Raw genomic sequence first — 17841 nt, 5'->3', positions numbered from 1 at the left:
CCGTGTCCGCTCCACTTATGAAGAGCGAACTCAGACATTGCCCGCTTTTCTCTTTGGACCCTAGGATGTAAATGGACCGCCTCTAGACGGAAGGGGAACAGATCCCCATCTGTCTGTGTTTAGCAGATTGGATTGGATGTAGGCCGGTAAATGGACACGAGTACATTTCCACATGCCACCAATCAAGTCTGCTAGTGTGAAAGGGGAATAAGTCACTGACACAGGACAAGTATTCAGGTCAGGTATCAACATTCCTGGCTGCATGCTTGAGCTGTGTGTACTGAACCTTCAAAATAAAGTGGGCATGTAGCAGCTCCCATATTTCTGTTGTAATCAGTTGTATATAAAATTCAGCTTCCAAGACCTGCATTTTACTCTGATGCTAATCCCTGGGTACTTCTCAGGCAGCAGTAGATGGCCTCAGGTCCCAGCACAGGCTTTCAGGCTGGTAATGGCTAGGAATTGGAAGGTGTATTACTTCTGTATTGTACTTGCCTCTTCTGAGCTTCTGATCACTGCTAGAAGAGCTTGGGGCTTCGACTGACCATATCAGTATCCTGATGGGAGTTATTGAGTGCTAAGTGGTGGTACATTTTGAAATATGGCTTACTAATTATGTATGAGAAGACAATGCAGTTTTATCCTAATGATCAAGCAACTAGTATGCGGTGCTCCCTCTGTAATAAAACATTTAGGATTCTCTGCAAGGTGATATTAGGAACATACGTTGATGGCAGCTGCTCTATCCTCCTGTGTGTACGCCGTTTTCTGCAGCCTTTTGAAGTGGGGCTGTCAAGGAGTCCTGTCGGGGAAACTTTCCAGAAGATAAAGAATAGCTGAGAACAGCAGGGACAGCCCATGTCAGGGCTCGCAGTGCATCGCAATGCAATAACATTCATGCAGATTAATAAGACACGTAACAATATGGTTTTGGTGATTGAAGTAGTGCAACTGGCAGAAACCCATAGCCAGTGATCAGTGAAGGAATAAATCTGGTTATGGTGCCACTGCACATTACTATTTGATTGGATTTTCACTTGTTTGCATTTTAATAAATGGGCAGAGATTTTATGCAGGAAGGCGAAATGGAAAACTTTGTCATGTGAGAATCCTATACCTGTTATAGCTGACTTCTCAACTAAAAGGCTAGTTACTGGGCTGTCATGGTAATGAAATGGCTTTAATGGTTTCTATATTTTTGAGCCAATGATCTGGAAGACTGTGATGAGGAAGTTGTACTTCATCCAAACTTTTCATTTGCTTCATGCTTCTTCAGGTGTTGGACTTAAAGTATAGATGAGGGCAGCTGAGTTTATAGGTCAGTTGTACGGATCGTTTATTTGCTTTGTATTGATATGGCATTCTATTTTCACTTTTCTTTGGTGCATACTTGTTCGCGTATAGATGACTAGCAGAAAGGGTAGCCCAGTGTTGAGCAGATATTGATCAGTTGTACAGATCTTTTCTTTAGTTTGTATCTCTATCTTCTGCAAGGAAATTCCAATCAGTGTTGTTGGCCCTGCTGACTGGTCTACAGAACCCTGCCTTTCACTCACATTTCTGTCCCACTGTACATGCACACATTGATTTCTTTCCCAGTAATGCATTGCTATTGTCTCAATTCTCAAGAGTCTTCTACACTTTATGTAAGAAAGGGCTCTCTGGTGATGTAGTTCTGGCAGCGAGTCTGTCACTATCAACAGTGCTTTTGGCATCTGCTCTTGCAACGCTTTACTAGTGATGTCACAGGGAGCGGTTTCCTACTACAGGAGCAAGTGATGCTGGGGTATGCTATGAGGGGGGGAGAGGAAGGTTGGGGGGTACTTTAGTTTAGGCAATGCATGGACATACACTTAAGCAGCTGCTAAGCCTAATAGATGCTGACCGTAAAGTGTAGTGTTAGGAGAGCATGTAAATGTACCATTAGTCAGGTAATCAATTTTATTACTTTTTTTTTGCTGTCATTTCCTGCAGTCGTGTCAACTCTTTTTACTGCAGGGTAGCAACTGTGGAAAGGTACAGCAAGGCTGGGAAAATCCTTTGGCCATTGGCTCCCACTACTCTGTCAAAAGTAACGACGAACCGAGCCACAATGTGTCAATAGATGTACACGGCTCTGCTCGAGAGCGAGCCCGCACAGTTGCCCAGGTAGCAAGCAGCTTTCTATGGGAGCACTTGGAGAAGTGGAGGAGCAATGAGTGCTGCCTGGACCCCCGAAGAAGAGGGTCAGGGCTGTTCTGTGCAATACCATTGCAAGAGTAGGGAAGCATAGCATGTCTGTTATTTTATGGGGGAAAAAAGCCTTTAGAACGACTTTAAAGTGAAAATATACTCTTGCTTATAAAGGGAAAAAAAAGGATCCCCAGCAGGTTTAAGCCATAGTGTACTAGTATGCACTGGACTAAAAATGGAGCCCTCCAGTGCTGTGCTGTTATGGCTCTCCCTGGACCTGGAACTGCCATCTTCAACCGGTCTTCCTTCCCGGTTTCCTATCTTCCGCCACTTGAATGCCTGGACCGAGGTGACGTCACTCCTGCACATGCGCATGGGATTCACAGCGACAAAGCATGTAGAGCATGCCGTAATTGGGGTCTGAGTCGTGCATGTGCGGCTCAGATCACATTACCTGCTGACAGGTGGAGATGGTGGGGGCGGTTTAGCATTCCATTCATGACAGAAGAGACCTTTAGGGTCTCTTCTATTATGAAAATCCGTTGACAGGCAGGGCTTTTATATGTTAACTTTACTACCACTTTAAGGCCTTGTTCATACCAAAATGTGCATCACCACAACACACTGTAGATGGGGGACTTGGTTGCTTTCGGTTGCATTTCAGCAACTATCGATATACGTGCTGGATGCTAAATAGAAGTGAATAAGTAAGCAAAATGTAATTGTTGATTGCATGAATGATTAGTCGCTGCTCGCTACAGCTTGCTCCTATCATTTTACGTTTGCAGAAATGTCATGCCTCCCAAAAGCTTAGATCAAACCCTGAAATTTGGCAATAATGCCACCTGTAGAAATATAGAAGCCTTCCTTTCGGAGTCTCAATTTCAAGCCTTAATTTTCTGACTTGTACTGTTTTACAGCAAATATCCACTAGAACTGATGTTTAATACTTGAATTGTGCATCATAAAGTACCGTGTTTTGTGTTTGTTTGTTTATTTTTTTATATCTTTTTAGTAATTAAAGAATGGGAACTGCTAAATTTCATGCATGGTTTTCTTTTAAAGTCCTTCTCAGAGAAGAGATCCTATTGGTGAAACTGTTAATGCTGACCCTGCATAGATCAAATGGCTCCCTATACATGGCCTGTGCATTAATACCCAGCTGTCTCTCCATGTGAACAGGTGCTCCAGATCCGACAGCCGGCGCCAGTATAGACGATGAGAACTGTTGGCATCTGGATGAAGAGCAGGTCCAGGAACAGGTCAAGTTATTTCTCTCCCAGGGTGGTTACCATGGATCAGGAAAGCAACTCAACTTGCTTTTTGCCAAGGTATGGTTTTCTTCTAAGCAGGTGGTTATGGGCTGCTGGAAGGGTCAGAATTTTTCATGCGTGGCTACAATTAAAGGCACATGAGTAGTAGAGGCCTTGTATTTGGTTTGTTAATGTCCTTGTAAATTGGGTTAAAATTCTGATTAAGGACCCATAAACTTGTCTCTTGACAATCTGCTGATAATCCTTTACAATTGTGTATGTTACAATTCTATCTGTCTGAAAAAGGGAAACCTATGCTCTTGCAGCGCAATTGTATCTGCGTTTTGCATGTGGTTCCTATTGATTTCTATTAGTGCATTTTCTGAAAACGCATCAAAAATACGACATACAGGGCTTTGGTGCGCTTTCATGAAAGTGCTTGGTCTAATAGAAGTCAATGGAAGCGCACCTAAAATTGGGTGTATAACGTGGATAAATCGCGCTGCACCCAAATTGCAGCCCATTTATTATTATTATACAGGATTTATATAGCGCCAACAGTTTACAATATAAGGGAGACTGTACAATTACAATACATTTCAGTACAGAAGGAATAGGAGGGCCCTGCTCATGGAGCTTACAATCTAAAGGAAGGGGGATGTGATACAAAAGGTGATAGCTGCGAGGGATGATCTAGCGGAGGTGATTCAAGTACTGTTCTTAGGTGGAGGTGGGGTAAGCTTCCCTGAAGAGTGAGTTTTCAAAGATCGCCTGAAGTCAGACAGGGTGGGGGCTGACCAAGCATGCTGTGGTAGGAAGTTCCAGAGGATGGGAGAGGCTCTGGAGAAGTCCTGGAGGCGAGCATGGGAGGAGTTGAGGAGGGAGCTAGAGAGGAGGGGGCAATTTTGGGCGGTATCTGTGGATGAGGTTGGTGATGTAGCTAGGGGCAGTGTTGTGGATGGCTTTGTAAGCTGTGGTTAGTATTTTGAATTGATGCGAATATGGTCTGCTCCTATTTGTTCATAATTCATGTAGCTTTTTAAAGTAATAATAAACCCTCAGCATTTTTTAGTTTTAACACAATGAGTACGATAAAATAAACATTCTCATGTAAACGGTTTGTTAAAATTCTTACCCAGTACTTTGAATTTACAATTTTCAATGCTGGATCCTGTTCTCTCAGTGCTACTTTTTTGAACTTCACAGGAAAGGGTTAACAGTGGTCAGCGCAGTTTCCAGTCAGTCTGTTAGCTTGGAGGAGCAGGAAAGTGCCTTGCCACCTTGGACAAAGGGGCTGTGTTTCTATTGACGAACACAGTGTAGGAAGACACAATTCTAGTCCGTGCATGCAAGGATAGCTTCATAGGATGGAAGACAAATGAACCGCCCGGAAACAGGAAAGCTGGGGCAGGGGTTGTGGCACCCAGATTATACTGGAACATAGGCAAGGATTTGAGGATAAAGAAGGTGCATACTCAGGAAGTGTTTTAATCAGCTGCTAAAAATGCAAAGATTAATGTCACTTTAATTGTACTCTTAATTTGATGCTGAGTCTATGGCAAACAGCCTCGAACTTACTCATTGGACAATGAATCGGGTTTATCACATTGGGGCTTATAAGCATGCCAGTGATCCTGGAAGTTTTAACTCTAGTAGGATATAGCGTTTATCTGCACAGTTTTAGTGTTTGGCTGGAATTCTGCTTTAAATTGTAGCTCTTTTTAGCACTAGTGACTCTAGGGATGGTTTAATTGGCCAGATACCACCACTAACAGATCTGAGTTCAGCGTGGAGTTGCACAGTACATTTTTAAATGTGTACTTAATCACTGGGAATGTGCAAGTGTCCTGGGTAAACATGGTGTGAAATAATTTTCTATATACTTTGACTTACATATCGGAAGCACATTCGGCTGCGTCTGAGTTGTAATTATCAATGAGCAGATATTCTGACTGTTGCTTCTTGTGGAGAGTATTGGTTTATTTTGGTGGTTCCTTAACCACTTCAAGTCCGGACACTTTTACCTCCTTCCTGCCCAGGCCAATTTTCAACTTTCAGTGCTATCACACTTTGAATGACAATTGCACGGTCATGCAACATATGAATTTTTTAGCATTTTTTTGAGACCGATAAAGCTCTATTTTGGTGGTATTTATTCACCACTGGGATTTTAATTTTTTTTTTTGCTATGTAATTGAAATAGTCCAAAAATTTTGAAAAAAGGTGTTATTCTTATAAAATTTTGCAAATAAATAATATTTCATCATAAGTCTTGGCCAAAATTTATTCCATTTTTATCTTTTTAGTAAAAAAAAAAAAAATAACCCAAATTGGTTTATAACAAAAAATTATAATTTTTAAACATTTCTTTTACATTTTTCTTTTTTTTTATATTATTTGCGTTTTTTTTACATACTGTCACCCTAGCAGTACAGTGTCACCATAGTGACACTGTACTACTTGTGGGGGGTGATGAGGATTTTTTTTTTTTTTCACACTGATTGCTTTTACACCCATAAAGGCTGTAAAAGCAATCATTTCTTTTTCTCTCTGGCTGCATTCTTGCAGCCATTTATAACTACTGTGTGAACTGTGATTGGTCACAGCTTGTCACATGGTACAAGGCTGTTATGAATAGCCTTGTACCATGTGACCTCTGTGATCATTCACAGATTTCACATGTAGTAAGCAATGATGTCAGAAGTGACATCTTGCTTACGGCTCTGCATGTGATCACTGATTGGCCAATAAGTAATCACATGATCGGGACCTCGCAGAGAGGTCCTGTACGACGATCGGATTGCGGTGCTGCACGCTCCCAGGGAGCATGCACAAGCAGGGGGCGGGGAGGCTATTTATAAACGGCCACCCTACCCTGCACTGCCACAGTACGGCGGTTTATATAAAACGGCCGGATGGGAGGGGGTTAAGCATGTTATGGCTGAATAATGCCATTGCTTAAGTGGCTGTGCATTAGCAGATTTTCAAATAATCACTCGTATGAAAAAGAGTCCTCAGGGATGTCACGGCCACATCCGGGTCTGAGCACTACTGTGTTAACTCCCCTGCACTGCGACTCTGTGAGAAGAGAGAACACAGCCCGCACGGCTCTCATCCTCCCTGCAGCTACAGGTACTATTGCCGGCAAAGCAGAAAGCTTTGTGGGCCTTCTGCCCGTGTCCTACCAACTTATGATGTCATCAGTTAAGGACATGTCGGGCGGCACTACAGCTTTTTGTTTTTCCGGCAATAGTGCCCGTAGCTGCAGGAAGGAGGAGAGAGTCGCACAGGCTGTGTTCTCTCTCCTCGCAGAGTCGCAGTGCACGATTGTGCTAAGTGGGGGGATATGAGTGGATTGATTACAGCCCACAACTGTGGTAGGAGGGGGGGATTTGAGGGGATTGTGCTAGGAGAGGGGATTGGGGAGGGTTGGAGTGGGGTTTGTGCTAGGTGGGGTTGTGCTAAGAGTGGGGATTGGGTGGGGGGAGAAAGGATAGGGGTAGGGGGGGTTAGAGTAGGGTTTGAACTAGGAGTGGAGTATTGGGAGCAGGGGGGTTTGTGCTAGGAGGAGGGATTGGGGGGAGGGGGGGGGGCGAGGATAGGGGGAGGGGGATACAGTAGGCTTTGTTATAAGAGATGAGTATTGGGAGCAGGGGGGTTTGTGCTAAGGGGGGGGGGGAGTATAGGGGGAGGGGGGGGATAGAGTAGGGATGTGTAATAGGAGTGGAGTATTGGGAGCAGGGGGGCGGGCTTGTGCTAGGAGGGGGGGGGGAGTATAGGGGGAGGGGGGGGGGATAGAGTAGGGATGTGTAATAGGAGTGGAGTATTGGGAGCAGGGGGGCTTGTGCTAAGGGGGGGGGAGTATAGGGGGAGGGGATAGAGTAGGGATGTGTAATAGGAGTGGAGTATTGGGAGCAGGGGGGCTTGTGCTAGGAGGGGGGGGGGGGGAGTATAGGGGGAGGGGGGGATAGAGTAGGGATGTGTAATAGGAGTGGAGTATTGGGAGCAGGGGGGCTTGTGCTAGGAGGGGGGGGGGGAGTATAGGGGGAGGGGGGGATAGAGTAGGGATGTGTAATAGGAGTGGAGTATTGGGAGCAGGGGGGCTTGTGCTAGGAGGGGGGGGGGGGAGTATAGGGGGAGGGGGGGATAGAGTAGGGATGTGTAATAGGAGTGGAGTATTGGGAGCAGGGGGGTTTGTGCTAGGAGGAGGGATGGGGGGGGGAGTTCTAGGGTGAGGCATTTGGGGGGTTGCGTTCGGATAGGTGATTTGATGGCGAACGTGTGCTAGAAGAGGGAATTTGGAGGGAGAAGAGTTACAACCTAAGATCACTAAACATTAAAAAATGCAACATGCGCAAACACGCAAAAAAGCGCGTCCTCAGATGCACCTCCTGGTGTCAATGAGCCCTCAGACTGGTGTGTCCCGGGATTGTGCACAATTCTAAAGGGTGCCTGGACTGAAAAAAGGTTGAAAAACACTGCTGTAGTTATGACATGTTCACGAGGTTGCAGGAAGGAACTTCTACTATTCTATCCTAGGTGAGAAAAATGAAAGTGGGAAACCTGGTACCTGTCAAAAATAGGCACCTGCTCCCAGAAAAAAAAAAAAAAAAAAAAAGAGCAATGATGGCAGAGGACAAGCAGAACTTTTATTTCAAGTGGAGTTTTGCTTTAAAGCACCTCTCTGAGACTTGTTTTTACACTGCAGATAAAAAAACCCCCCGGAGTTCTGCTTTAGCTTAATCTAGGGGGGATTTTGTGTGCCGGGTAATTGCATATAGCCCCCCTCCCCCCCCCCCCCGGCTTGTTTCACTTAATTGCATTTTGCATCCTGAAGCCTAGTACACAGTATAAGAAAATGAAATGAGCGATCGTCCAATTTTCCACAAAGGTGTGTATCATGATGTATCTGAGAATATTAAGGACTCGTTTACACCATGGTGCAGACACGTCAGTTTTTCTGCACACGTTCTGCGACGACACAACAAAATCGCTTGTTCTCTATGTTCCCTGTTCACACCACAACATTGGTATCATGTGCAGAGTCTTACTGTGCAGGAATCTGCAAGATGTGTAAAACTCGTTGAAGCGCACATGAAAACTGATGTAAGCTGTTGTGTCTGCAAGTGAAATCTGCGTATCGTTTACCATCAGCTTTTCTGCATGTATGGTGTGAACGAGGCCGAACTTGTACATGATTTCTCCAACAAAGGCAAACGTAGCTACATACTAGCGTGGTGTGATGTCCCTGAAAACATATGCTACTGTTCTCTGTAGCTCTTTAATGATTTTTATTTTTGTTCTTTCGGGTCATTCTTTGCTTCCGATTACACTTGGTATTTTCTATTCAATTTTTGTACGATTATTGTACACATTGAACGAAAATCGGATGTCGTGTTCACAAAAATAAAACCTTTTTAGCTTGCATATTTGGTTTTTCATTTTATCTGAACATTCAGAATCAGCTGCCAAAGCACTACTAACAAACCGATTTTCCATTATTTTTTTTTTTTTTTTTATTTGTATTTTTATTTTTCCTCTTATGTCAATTTTTCGTCCAATTTTTCTTTTTTTTTCTTCAGTGAGTGTCATAGGTTTGTAGCTTTCTATTCTCCTCAAATTCGTAATTAGTATCTTAATATCTTTTTTTGAGCTGTAAAAAGAATAATGAACAGCCCTTTAGAAGATTAAAAATTGTGCAGAGAAGTATTGTTCTGTGTTCTGCTTTCCTTTTGGTGTATTTAACATGACACATAATGACAGACCTTTGTCATGCTTGTGCTGCCTAAAACCTGTCAAAGCTGCCCCCTACAGGCCAAGTGTATGTCTGCAGCTTTGTGTCTGATACAAAAAATGTAGCACATTCTTTTGTGCTTTGTAACTTCCTATGAAGTAGGCTTTTCGTTCAGATTTAATGGCTTTTCTCGGAGTAGAATAGGTGTGTGAAGGAAAAAATATTGCTGCTGGTTCTTTATCAGCCAATCATTTAAGAAACCCTTCTGTCCTTTATGCCTGTTACACATGATTGTAATAATTTACTGAGGTTTTACTCCAGGTCTTGTTGACAGAATGATCCTGAGTAAAATGTTCTGTAAAGACCTTACGTAAACACACATATATATGCAAAAAGGTGTGTAAATGTATAGAGGAGTAAAATTCTTCCTTATTGCCAGTGTTGTAATATACACATTTATAATTGCATAAACCTGCTTATAGATGAGTAAATGTGTATTTGAGGATATTACTGCACTCAAATGTAAAATTTTATATTTTTGTTTTACAGCTCTGTACTCGTCGCTGTATTATTAATCTTTAATCAGCTGTGTGCACTGTTCCATAGACAACAGTGCATCTCATTTCAAATCCATAAAAAATGTGGCAATTTTACACCCATGTGTAAGTGGCCTTAGTTGGCCCTAGGCAGCCCATAGATGAGTCTCTTTTTTTTTTTTTTTTTTTTTTTTTTTTATCAGCCAGGGGGTTGAATGAAAAAACAGACTCTGTTCTCCAATCCACACATTTGATGTGGCTGGGGGAATCCTCCCCACTGGCTGGGGGAGACTTCCCCACCATCAGAATACACTGATCAGTGTTGCAAGCTATAGCCAGCAGTGCTGGTCGATCAGGGAAAATCCAACATGGTGGTTGTATGGACGATTTAACTTCTGCACAACCTCGCTGCACATACAAGGATCAAAATGTTGCCAATCCCTGCTGAACTAGCCAAATTCAAATCCATGTATGGCTGGCTTTAGTACTTGATTGCATGTTAAATAAAGAAAAACAAAATCTAAAATTAACAAGCTTATAAAAAAATCCCAAGAACCAATTTGCAATTTAATTTGTTTATGCAACTTATGTCCAGAATAATTTCACTATAATGCCTTTGGATTTTTTTTTTTTTAACCTCCTAAAGGTGATTGTGTAAGAATCATCAGCTTAAACTGGCCATATAACATCACCCAAGAAAAATCTAAAGCTAGCCATACACTGGTAGAATTTTTTTGTTCAGTATATTTGTTTTTGGAATATTCATTTTTCTATGCTTAATGAGGTCAAATCAATGATTGTTTTAAACTGCAGTGCTGTGAATTTGTAGGAGCCAGATGGAAGGTTTTTCACGGACGAATCTGTAACAGTGTATGTGGATTTCTTACGTGAAATTTTTTTCTTACCAAAATTGAATGTTAAAAATACAGGACATTTTCAGGTATTTTAGAATGCTGTCATTTAGTCTCTGTTGGTATTATGAAATCAATTTACACATTTTTTGGCACAAATATTCACTTAAAAATGTACCAATGTATTACTCAACAGGACACATGGTGAAAAATAAACTGATAAGTTTTAACCTATCCGTATCCAAAAATGTTTTGGCTATATAGGCCTTAAGGAAAGGGTATGTCTAGAACACGTTGTTATTCTTTAGGGCCAGTTGTAGGGTATCATATTATCGCCTTCCTGGGCCTTTCTAATTTAGAGCTTCCTGTTGGTCTTATGTATGTAACCTTTCTGTTTTTCCAGGCATTCATTTTGTTCTGTTCTCATTGTCTGGCAGGTCCGAGAAATGTTAAAAATGAGGGACTCCAATGGAGCTCGTATGCTGACCTTAATAACCGAGCAATTCATGGCTGATCCCCGTCTTTCACTATGGAGGCAGCAAGGCACAGCGATGACTGACAAGTACAGGCAGCTCTGGGATGAGCTAGGTATTGTATTTAACTTTTCAGTCACCTGTAATCTCAGTGGAGTTTGATTTGTCCTAGATATATGAAAGGTTGTCATAGTGTTACCACTACTGCATAATTAAGAATTGCACTACATAGTTGTTAAATCTAAAGTAGATTGTACAGTCCGATTTGTAATGTGTGTGGTTTTAGATAATAGCAGGACAACCATCTCTTCCTGAAGAGCCAAAACTATATAAAGGCTTAGTCCACCTTTTTGAAGAAAAAAAAAAAAAACATGCACCCAGGAACATAAAAGAAAAAGGCACATTTATATTTGTACTTTCAGGCCCGCTGTGCATTGCAGGTGGAATGGTGAGGCTCCTGCTTTATTTACATCACAGCCTTGGATAGGTACTGACTCATACATGTGCTCTACTGAGATCTGCAAGTCCCTCTGACACGGTGGAAGATGGGAGTTGTAGTCTTTTCACAGAGCCACACACAGCTGCACTGAATTCAAATACAGAACGAAGGATTAGTGGGTGGGTGTGGGAAGTTGGGGAACGTGACCATGTTTCATGTTTAACCCTAAACATGGGTGAAACATGGTACCAAAGGTGGACTAAGCCTGTAAATGAAAGTCAGCAATGCTTTATAGAGGTTGTAAAGTCAGAGTTTGTTTGTGTTTTTTTTTTTTTTAATTAAAAAAAAACAAAAAAAGGTATACTTACTTGCTCTGTGCAGGAGTATTGCACAGAGCAGCCCTGAAGCTCCTCTTCTGGGGTCTGCTGCTGCCACTGTCTGCTCCACCTTTTCTCTGTGCACTACCATAGAAGGACATTCCCTATGGGGGCACATGTGTGGGCGAGCTTTCAGGCCTGGCTGTGTGCATCCATAGACACACAGCATGGATCAGCCCCACCCTGCATTCGCTCCTCACTGGATTTGACTGACAGCAGCAGAAGCCAATGGCTCCTGCTGCTCTCATCAAGGCTTGTGAGAGCACGGAGAGGATCGAAGACCTGCAGACTGGCACATCGCTGGATCAATGTAGACAAGTATTCGGGAAGGGGGGGAAGGAACAGCAATTGATAGGTTTTTTTTTTTTTTTTTTACCTTCTTGAATAGAATGCTGAAGCAGTGTTGTGAGCTCACTTGTTCTAGGTTGTTTGTAGGATGCCGTTTCATGAACATTTTTTAATCACCCAAAATGGTTGCTTTTAGCATTTTTAGCTAGCGGACACGCTTTAATTCCAGTATTTGGTGCACAAAACCCTTCACGTTTAATGTGAGGACTGTAAAATGAAGCCTTTGTGTCTTCATTACATTGGAGTCTTCATTCTGTTTGCCTGCACTTACCTTTTATTTCTGGGGCCTGAACCATGGCTCTGCCATTCTCATCTACTTGGACGCAGATTGCCTTCTCTCTGTTTATGTAGTTGGCTGGATGTTTAATTCCTGTTTTGTAGCTTTAATCCCTTGTATGTGTTTACTATTCTAATGAACATGATTGCAGCCAACTTGGCACAGTTCAAGGGAGTTACTTGGCATACATAGCAGGAACTGTGTGTTCACGTTTTTTTCCCCTGCGGTTGGGGCGAAACAACCATGGGAATGGCCTATCATCAGGTTTGAAGAGGATTCATCTACTGCTTTCTGCAAGTGACGGAGAGCCTTCTGGAGGGAACTGGCTGTACTTGAGTTCTGCGTAGATTTGTCTGTTAGGCTTTTGTTAAGTGATAGACTGTGTAGTGTGTTGGGTGAATATGCGCAGCTCACATCGAGGAGTGTTTGGTGGAGCTGGAGCTTATATCGATGATACCTTGTACTTGAGCCTATATGTGGGCTACTGTTTATATTTTTTCAGAAAAAAAGTGTTTGCTTTGCATTCTATGCCCTAGTAATCTCAGTCAATGACTTTGATCCTGCTTGCAAATCTCAGACTATGGCTTGACTTCACTTGCTGCATACTTGTTCTGAGTCAATGGTGTAGGTACTGAAGACGGACACTGCTAGGATTTTCAGGAGGCCCACAGTGGCAGCCCACAGCAGGTTTTCTTTCATTGCCCATTCACACTTATGTGATGAGTTCATGTGTGGTAAAACCTTGCATTACCACAATGCTTGTACAAGGGTGCTTTGCTGGCAAGGTGCAAGTGGTGGATGGTCCATTTTTGGTTGCATTGTGGTGCGTTGGCAGCTCATACAAACAGAACAACACGTATTGCAAGGCCCGTACAGGACTAAAGTGCCATTTAAGTGTGTTTGAGTCCTGAAAAAAAATGTGCAACCTTAACTGACCTGAGGGGCACCTTGCCTGCAGAGTGATTCTAAATCTAGCCACATAATGCTAGATTGTCTCTTGTTCAGCTCATTGGATGAATAAGAGGAGATTGTTTTTTCTGTTTAGCATGAATGGAAGGAAATGCACTGCCATCTGTTATAGTCAAACAGCCAGGACATCCATGGCTGCCTGAATACCCAACCCATGACTGCATGTGATTTGAATGCGGTGACTGTTGCAACCAATATTTTTTTCAGCTGGCTCAGAAGAGCCAGCATTTCATTTGCATTTCAGCCTATTCAGCAGAAATCGATCGAAATTCAAGCTGTCATTGGTTTCTTCCTGCTACCTTTTCTTTGTTGCCCCGTCAGCTATCCCAGGATATATATCGTTTATCTTGAAGTTGGCCTAGAAAGTGTATAAAAATGCCCACCTCTGTGTACCCTTTTTGTGAGTCCTGCTCTGTCGCCCCTTCCTGGTCCCGGGTCCTGCTCTGTCGCCCCTTCCTGGTCCCGGGTCCTGCTCCTGTCGCCCCTTCCTGGTCCCGGGTCCTGCTCCTGTCGCCCCTTCCTGGTCCCGGGTCCTGCTCCTGTCGCCCCTTCCTGGTCCCGGGTCCTGCTCCTGTCGCCCCTTCCTGGTCCCGGGTCCTGCTCCTGTCGCCCCTTCCTGGTCCCGGGTCCTGCTCCTGTCGCCCCTTCCTGGTCCCGGGTCCTGCTCCTGTCGCCCCTTCCTGGTCCCGGGTCCTGCTCCTGTCGCCCCTTCCTGGTCCCGGGTCCTGCTCCTGTCGCCCCTTCCTGGTCCCGGGTCCTGCTCCTGTCGCCCCTTCCTGGTCCCGGGTCCTGCTCCTGTCGCCCCTTCCTGGTCCCGGGTCCTGCTCCTGTCGCCCCTTCCTGGTCCTGGGTCCTGCTCCTGTCGCCCCTTCCTGGTCCCGGGTCCTGCTCCTGTCGCCCCTTCCTGGTCCCGGGTCCTGCTCCTGTCGCCCCTTCCTGGTCCCGGGTCCTGCTCCTGTCGCCCCTTCCTGGTCCCGGGCCCTGCTCCTGTCGCCCCTTCCTGGTCCCGGGCCCTGCTCCTGCCGCCCCTTCCTGGTCCCGGGCCCTGCTCCTGCCGCCCCTTCCTGGTCCCGGGCCCTGCTCCTGCCGCCCCTTCCTGGTCCCGGGCCCTGCTCCTGCCGCCCCTTCCTGGTCCCGGGCCCTGCTCCTGCCGCCCCTTCCTGGTCCCGGGCCCTGCTCCTGCCGCCCCTTCCTGGTCCCGGGCCCTGCTCCTGCCGCCCCTTCCTGGTCCCGGGCCCTGCTCCTGCCGCCCCTTCCTGGTCCCGGGCCGTGCTTTTGCCGCCCCTTCCTGGTCCCGGGTTCTGCTCTGGCCCATGACTCCAGGATCCACAGTGAACTCTACAAAGACTACACAGCCCTGTAATAATAAAAAAAAAAAATCTCACAGCAGAGGTGACACTAGAGTATTTTTTTAACAAAGCTGGATTTTGCTCCTCTATGATTTTTGCCAAAATTTCATTTTGCACATGATAACCTAAAGGCCTTTACAGCTGGTGTGTTCATTCACCGTCATTGTTACCTTCATATCAGTAGCCAGATGTATAAGCTGTGCTGGTCTGTTTTGTATTGTGTACATTACAGCCTCATGGGACAAGTCTAGGCATACAATAATAAATATTTTTTTTCCTTACACTGGCATCCTGTGGGGGATACCTCTTGTAGACATAATAACACAGCTAAGATGACTGCAAAATAGGGGAGTTTGTAGAGGAACATCTGAGACCACTGCAGCTGTAATTCCTCAATGCCCCTGTACCTCCCAAGGAGACCTCCTCTACTCAGGACCCATGGGCAGAACTTGCCAATTATGAAAGTTCTCTGTTACCTATAGAGGGCAATGGGGCCTATTGCACCAGAGATTGCCTCCGAACAATAGTTGTAGATTTGTGACAGCTGATATATTATGCCGGAGTATGGCTTTCTCTCTTTAAAAAATAACTTTGATACAATGGCCCCTAATCTTGCTTTTGTAAAAAAAAAAAGTTAATATTTTGCAGTTAAATTTTGTCAGATTCTCAGAATACATACTGTTTAAAATAAGGTAGCTTTAGTTAAAAGCTTTATTCATAGTATGCCTTTAACATTTGACCTGGCAGATTTTTTGCCCCTTCTTTTTTTTTTGTTTTTTTGTTTTACCTTCAGTGACTGCAAAATAGGATGAATCAGGTTGTGTTTGTGCACACCTAAAATAGATGTTGAGGAAGGGTTAAAACTCCTGTCCTTATTTTTTCCCATCCTACAGGACAGATTTTCCTTCACTTGCTATCCCAGTGATGTTCTAACTTTTTGAATTCCCCATTACTTTTCAGTTCCTGGGACAAATGATCAGCAGGATAGATGGGGAGGTTCTGTCCAGCAGGGGCACAGAACAGTAAAACCTGGCAGGTAATCCTCTCTACAGCAAAACTGGGAAAGAAATTACACAACTTTGGGCCAAGTAGGTATGATGCATTCTCATGTACCTAAAGGAAAAAGCTGAGAGAAGGAGAAAGCAGAGAGGATCTCCTCATTCTGTTGCTGCTTCTTTCCTGTCCAGTCAACGGTGGGATGGCGGGGCTGTGGATGGAGAGAGTTGGGGGGGAGCGGAGGCTGTGGTGTGATTTAGATATGTTCCTTTACTGCAGCAGAGGAAGGTCAGTTGGCCAGCCTGGCAAGTGTATGTAAATTTCAGGACTGGATTTTAAACTTATTTTGTAAAATAAAACTTTTAGCGCTCATGTACACGGGACGTTTAGAAAACACTTCTGAATGATAGAAACTGACTGCTGGAAAACTTAGGTTAAAAAAGTCTGTTTAGCCGCGTTTTGCATACTGCGTTTATGCGTGTTTGCGTTTTAGAAGCGTTTTTTAAAGATAACCTCAGGAGACCCTCCCAAATGCCCAGAATGCACTGAAAAACAGTAAAAAATTAACTATTTCAGACATTTTGAGATAGAGAGAGAGCAGAAGCAGAGAGAGCAGTATGTGTTGAGATTACCTGTCTTTTCTGGTTGTATTCACTATGGATCCCATCATGAGCATAATGCGGCATGTTCTACTATTTTTTTCCTTCGCGCAAAAACCTGGAACTGACTGTGCTGATGTACCGGGTCCATTTGAATACATGGAAAACACTTTGCATGCGTTTCTGATGATGAAAAAAGGTTCTGGACAGCATCTGGATATGGAACAGTTAAAAAACACTTCTAAACGCAAACACTTATAAACGTGGTTAGCCATGTTTACACGCGTTTACAAGCGTTTGGCGTTTGAAACGCTGATAAAATCTACTCCAGAATGCAAATTTGGTACATTCAAAAAAACAACTGTAAACTCATCTGCCTGTAAACAACTGTAAATGACGATGTGTACATGGACACATAGGAAAACATTAGGGAGAGTTCAAGGGCTGCTAAAAAAAAAAAAAAAAAAAACACAGAAAAGCTCCTGAATGTGAGTTTATCAGCTGCAGTGTACATGAGCCCTAAATGGTTCCCTTAGGTAATCATTTAAAAATGAAACCTGAGTCTGTTTTTTATTTCTTCTGTCTTGATTTCAGTGGCAGACATTACATACGTAGGATACTTTTTTTTTTTTTTTGCTATAAGATGAGGTTTGTGTTACAATAACCAACCAGAATTCATCTTCTTTTGATATGACAGCAGTGAAATCGATTGTTTGGTCACCGTTGTCCTTCATCCTGCCATGCTCACAATAACGCATACTTTAACAGGATCCATTGGAAAAAAAAATGAAATCTGCAGTTTAGTACAGAATTCTGGAAGCAGAAGGCATTTGTCATCCTTTTCACCACAAATCCAAAAATGAAGGGTTTTCATAATCTGACCCTGTCTCTATTAGTGAAATGGTCCATGAATTAGACTGAATAAGCAAAGGACTAAACAAAAATCCGAGGGGCTGATTTTCTAAAACTTGTTCTCACTCTAGGCTATGTTCACTGAAGAAATCCTTCCAGGTTCCTCGGGCAACTTCTGTTTTAAAGAAGAGCTCCAGTCTCCTGTGAAAAAAGTAAGTCAGAAGCTACAAAAACTGTAGCTGCTGACTTTTGAAAAACAGCCACTTACCTGTCCCTCGATCCAGCAATGTGCTCTCTGCAACCAGGTTCACCCACCATCCTCTGTCCCCAGCGCCAGCATCTTAACTGTGGGCACCCTGGCTGTGACAGCTTGCGGCTTAACCGGATGCCCACTAGGGTTGCCACCTCATCTCTTTAAACCTGATCACATAATTATTACACAGGTTCTGAGACTAATTTAATGCAGATAAGGCGCTAAGTGAGTTTATTTACCACCTTATTCAGCCAGAGAACCTGTTTAATGTGTTCAGTTTTAAAGGGATGAGGTGGCAACTGTAGTGCCCACTGCGCATGCATGAGCAGTGCTGTCCATTGTGAATGTTCCCACAGTCACAGT

The 17841-nt window shown here is 43.8% G+C and overlaps 1 protein-coding gene across 1 annotated transcript in view; it reads left to right on the top strand.

The window, feature by feature from the left end:
- ZSWIM6 (zinc finger SWIM-type containing 6) overlaps positions 1-17841 on the top strand; it is a 176416-nt gene that overhangs the window by 94934 nt on the left and 63641 nt on the right. The window contains exons 3-4 of the mRNA XM_089688048.1: positions 3355-3503; positions 10984-11134. Of these exons, the coding sequence (XP_089544174.1) occupies positions 3355-3503; positions 10984-11134 (300 nt within the window). The remainder of the gene's footprint in view (positions 1-3354; positions 3504-10983; positions 11135-17841) is intronic.

Source organism: Staurois parvus, unplaced genomic scaffold, assembly GCF_062004578.1.
Source record: "Staurois parvus isolate SC_StPar_1 unplaced genomic scaffold, SC_StPar_1.0 ptg000445l, whole genome shotgun sequence".
Lineage (NCBI taxonomy): Eukaryota > Metazoa > Chordata > Amphibia > Anura > Ranidae > Staurois > Staurois parvus.
This window is presented reverse-complemented; position numbering and strand designations above follow the sequence as displayed.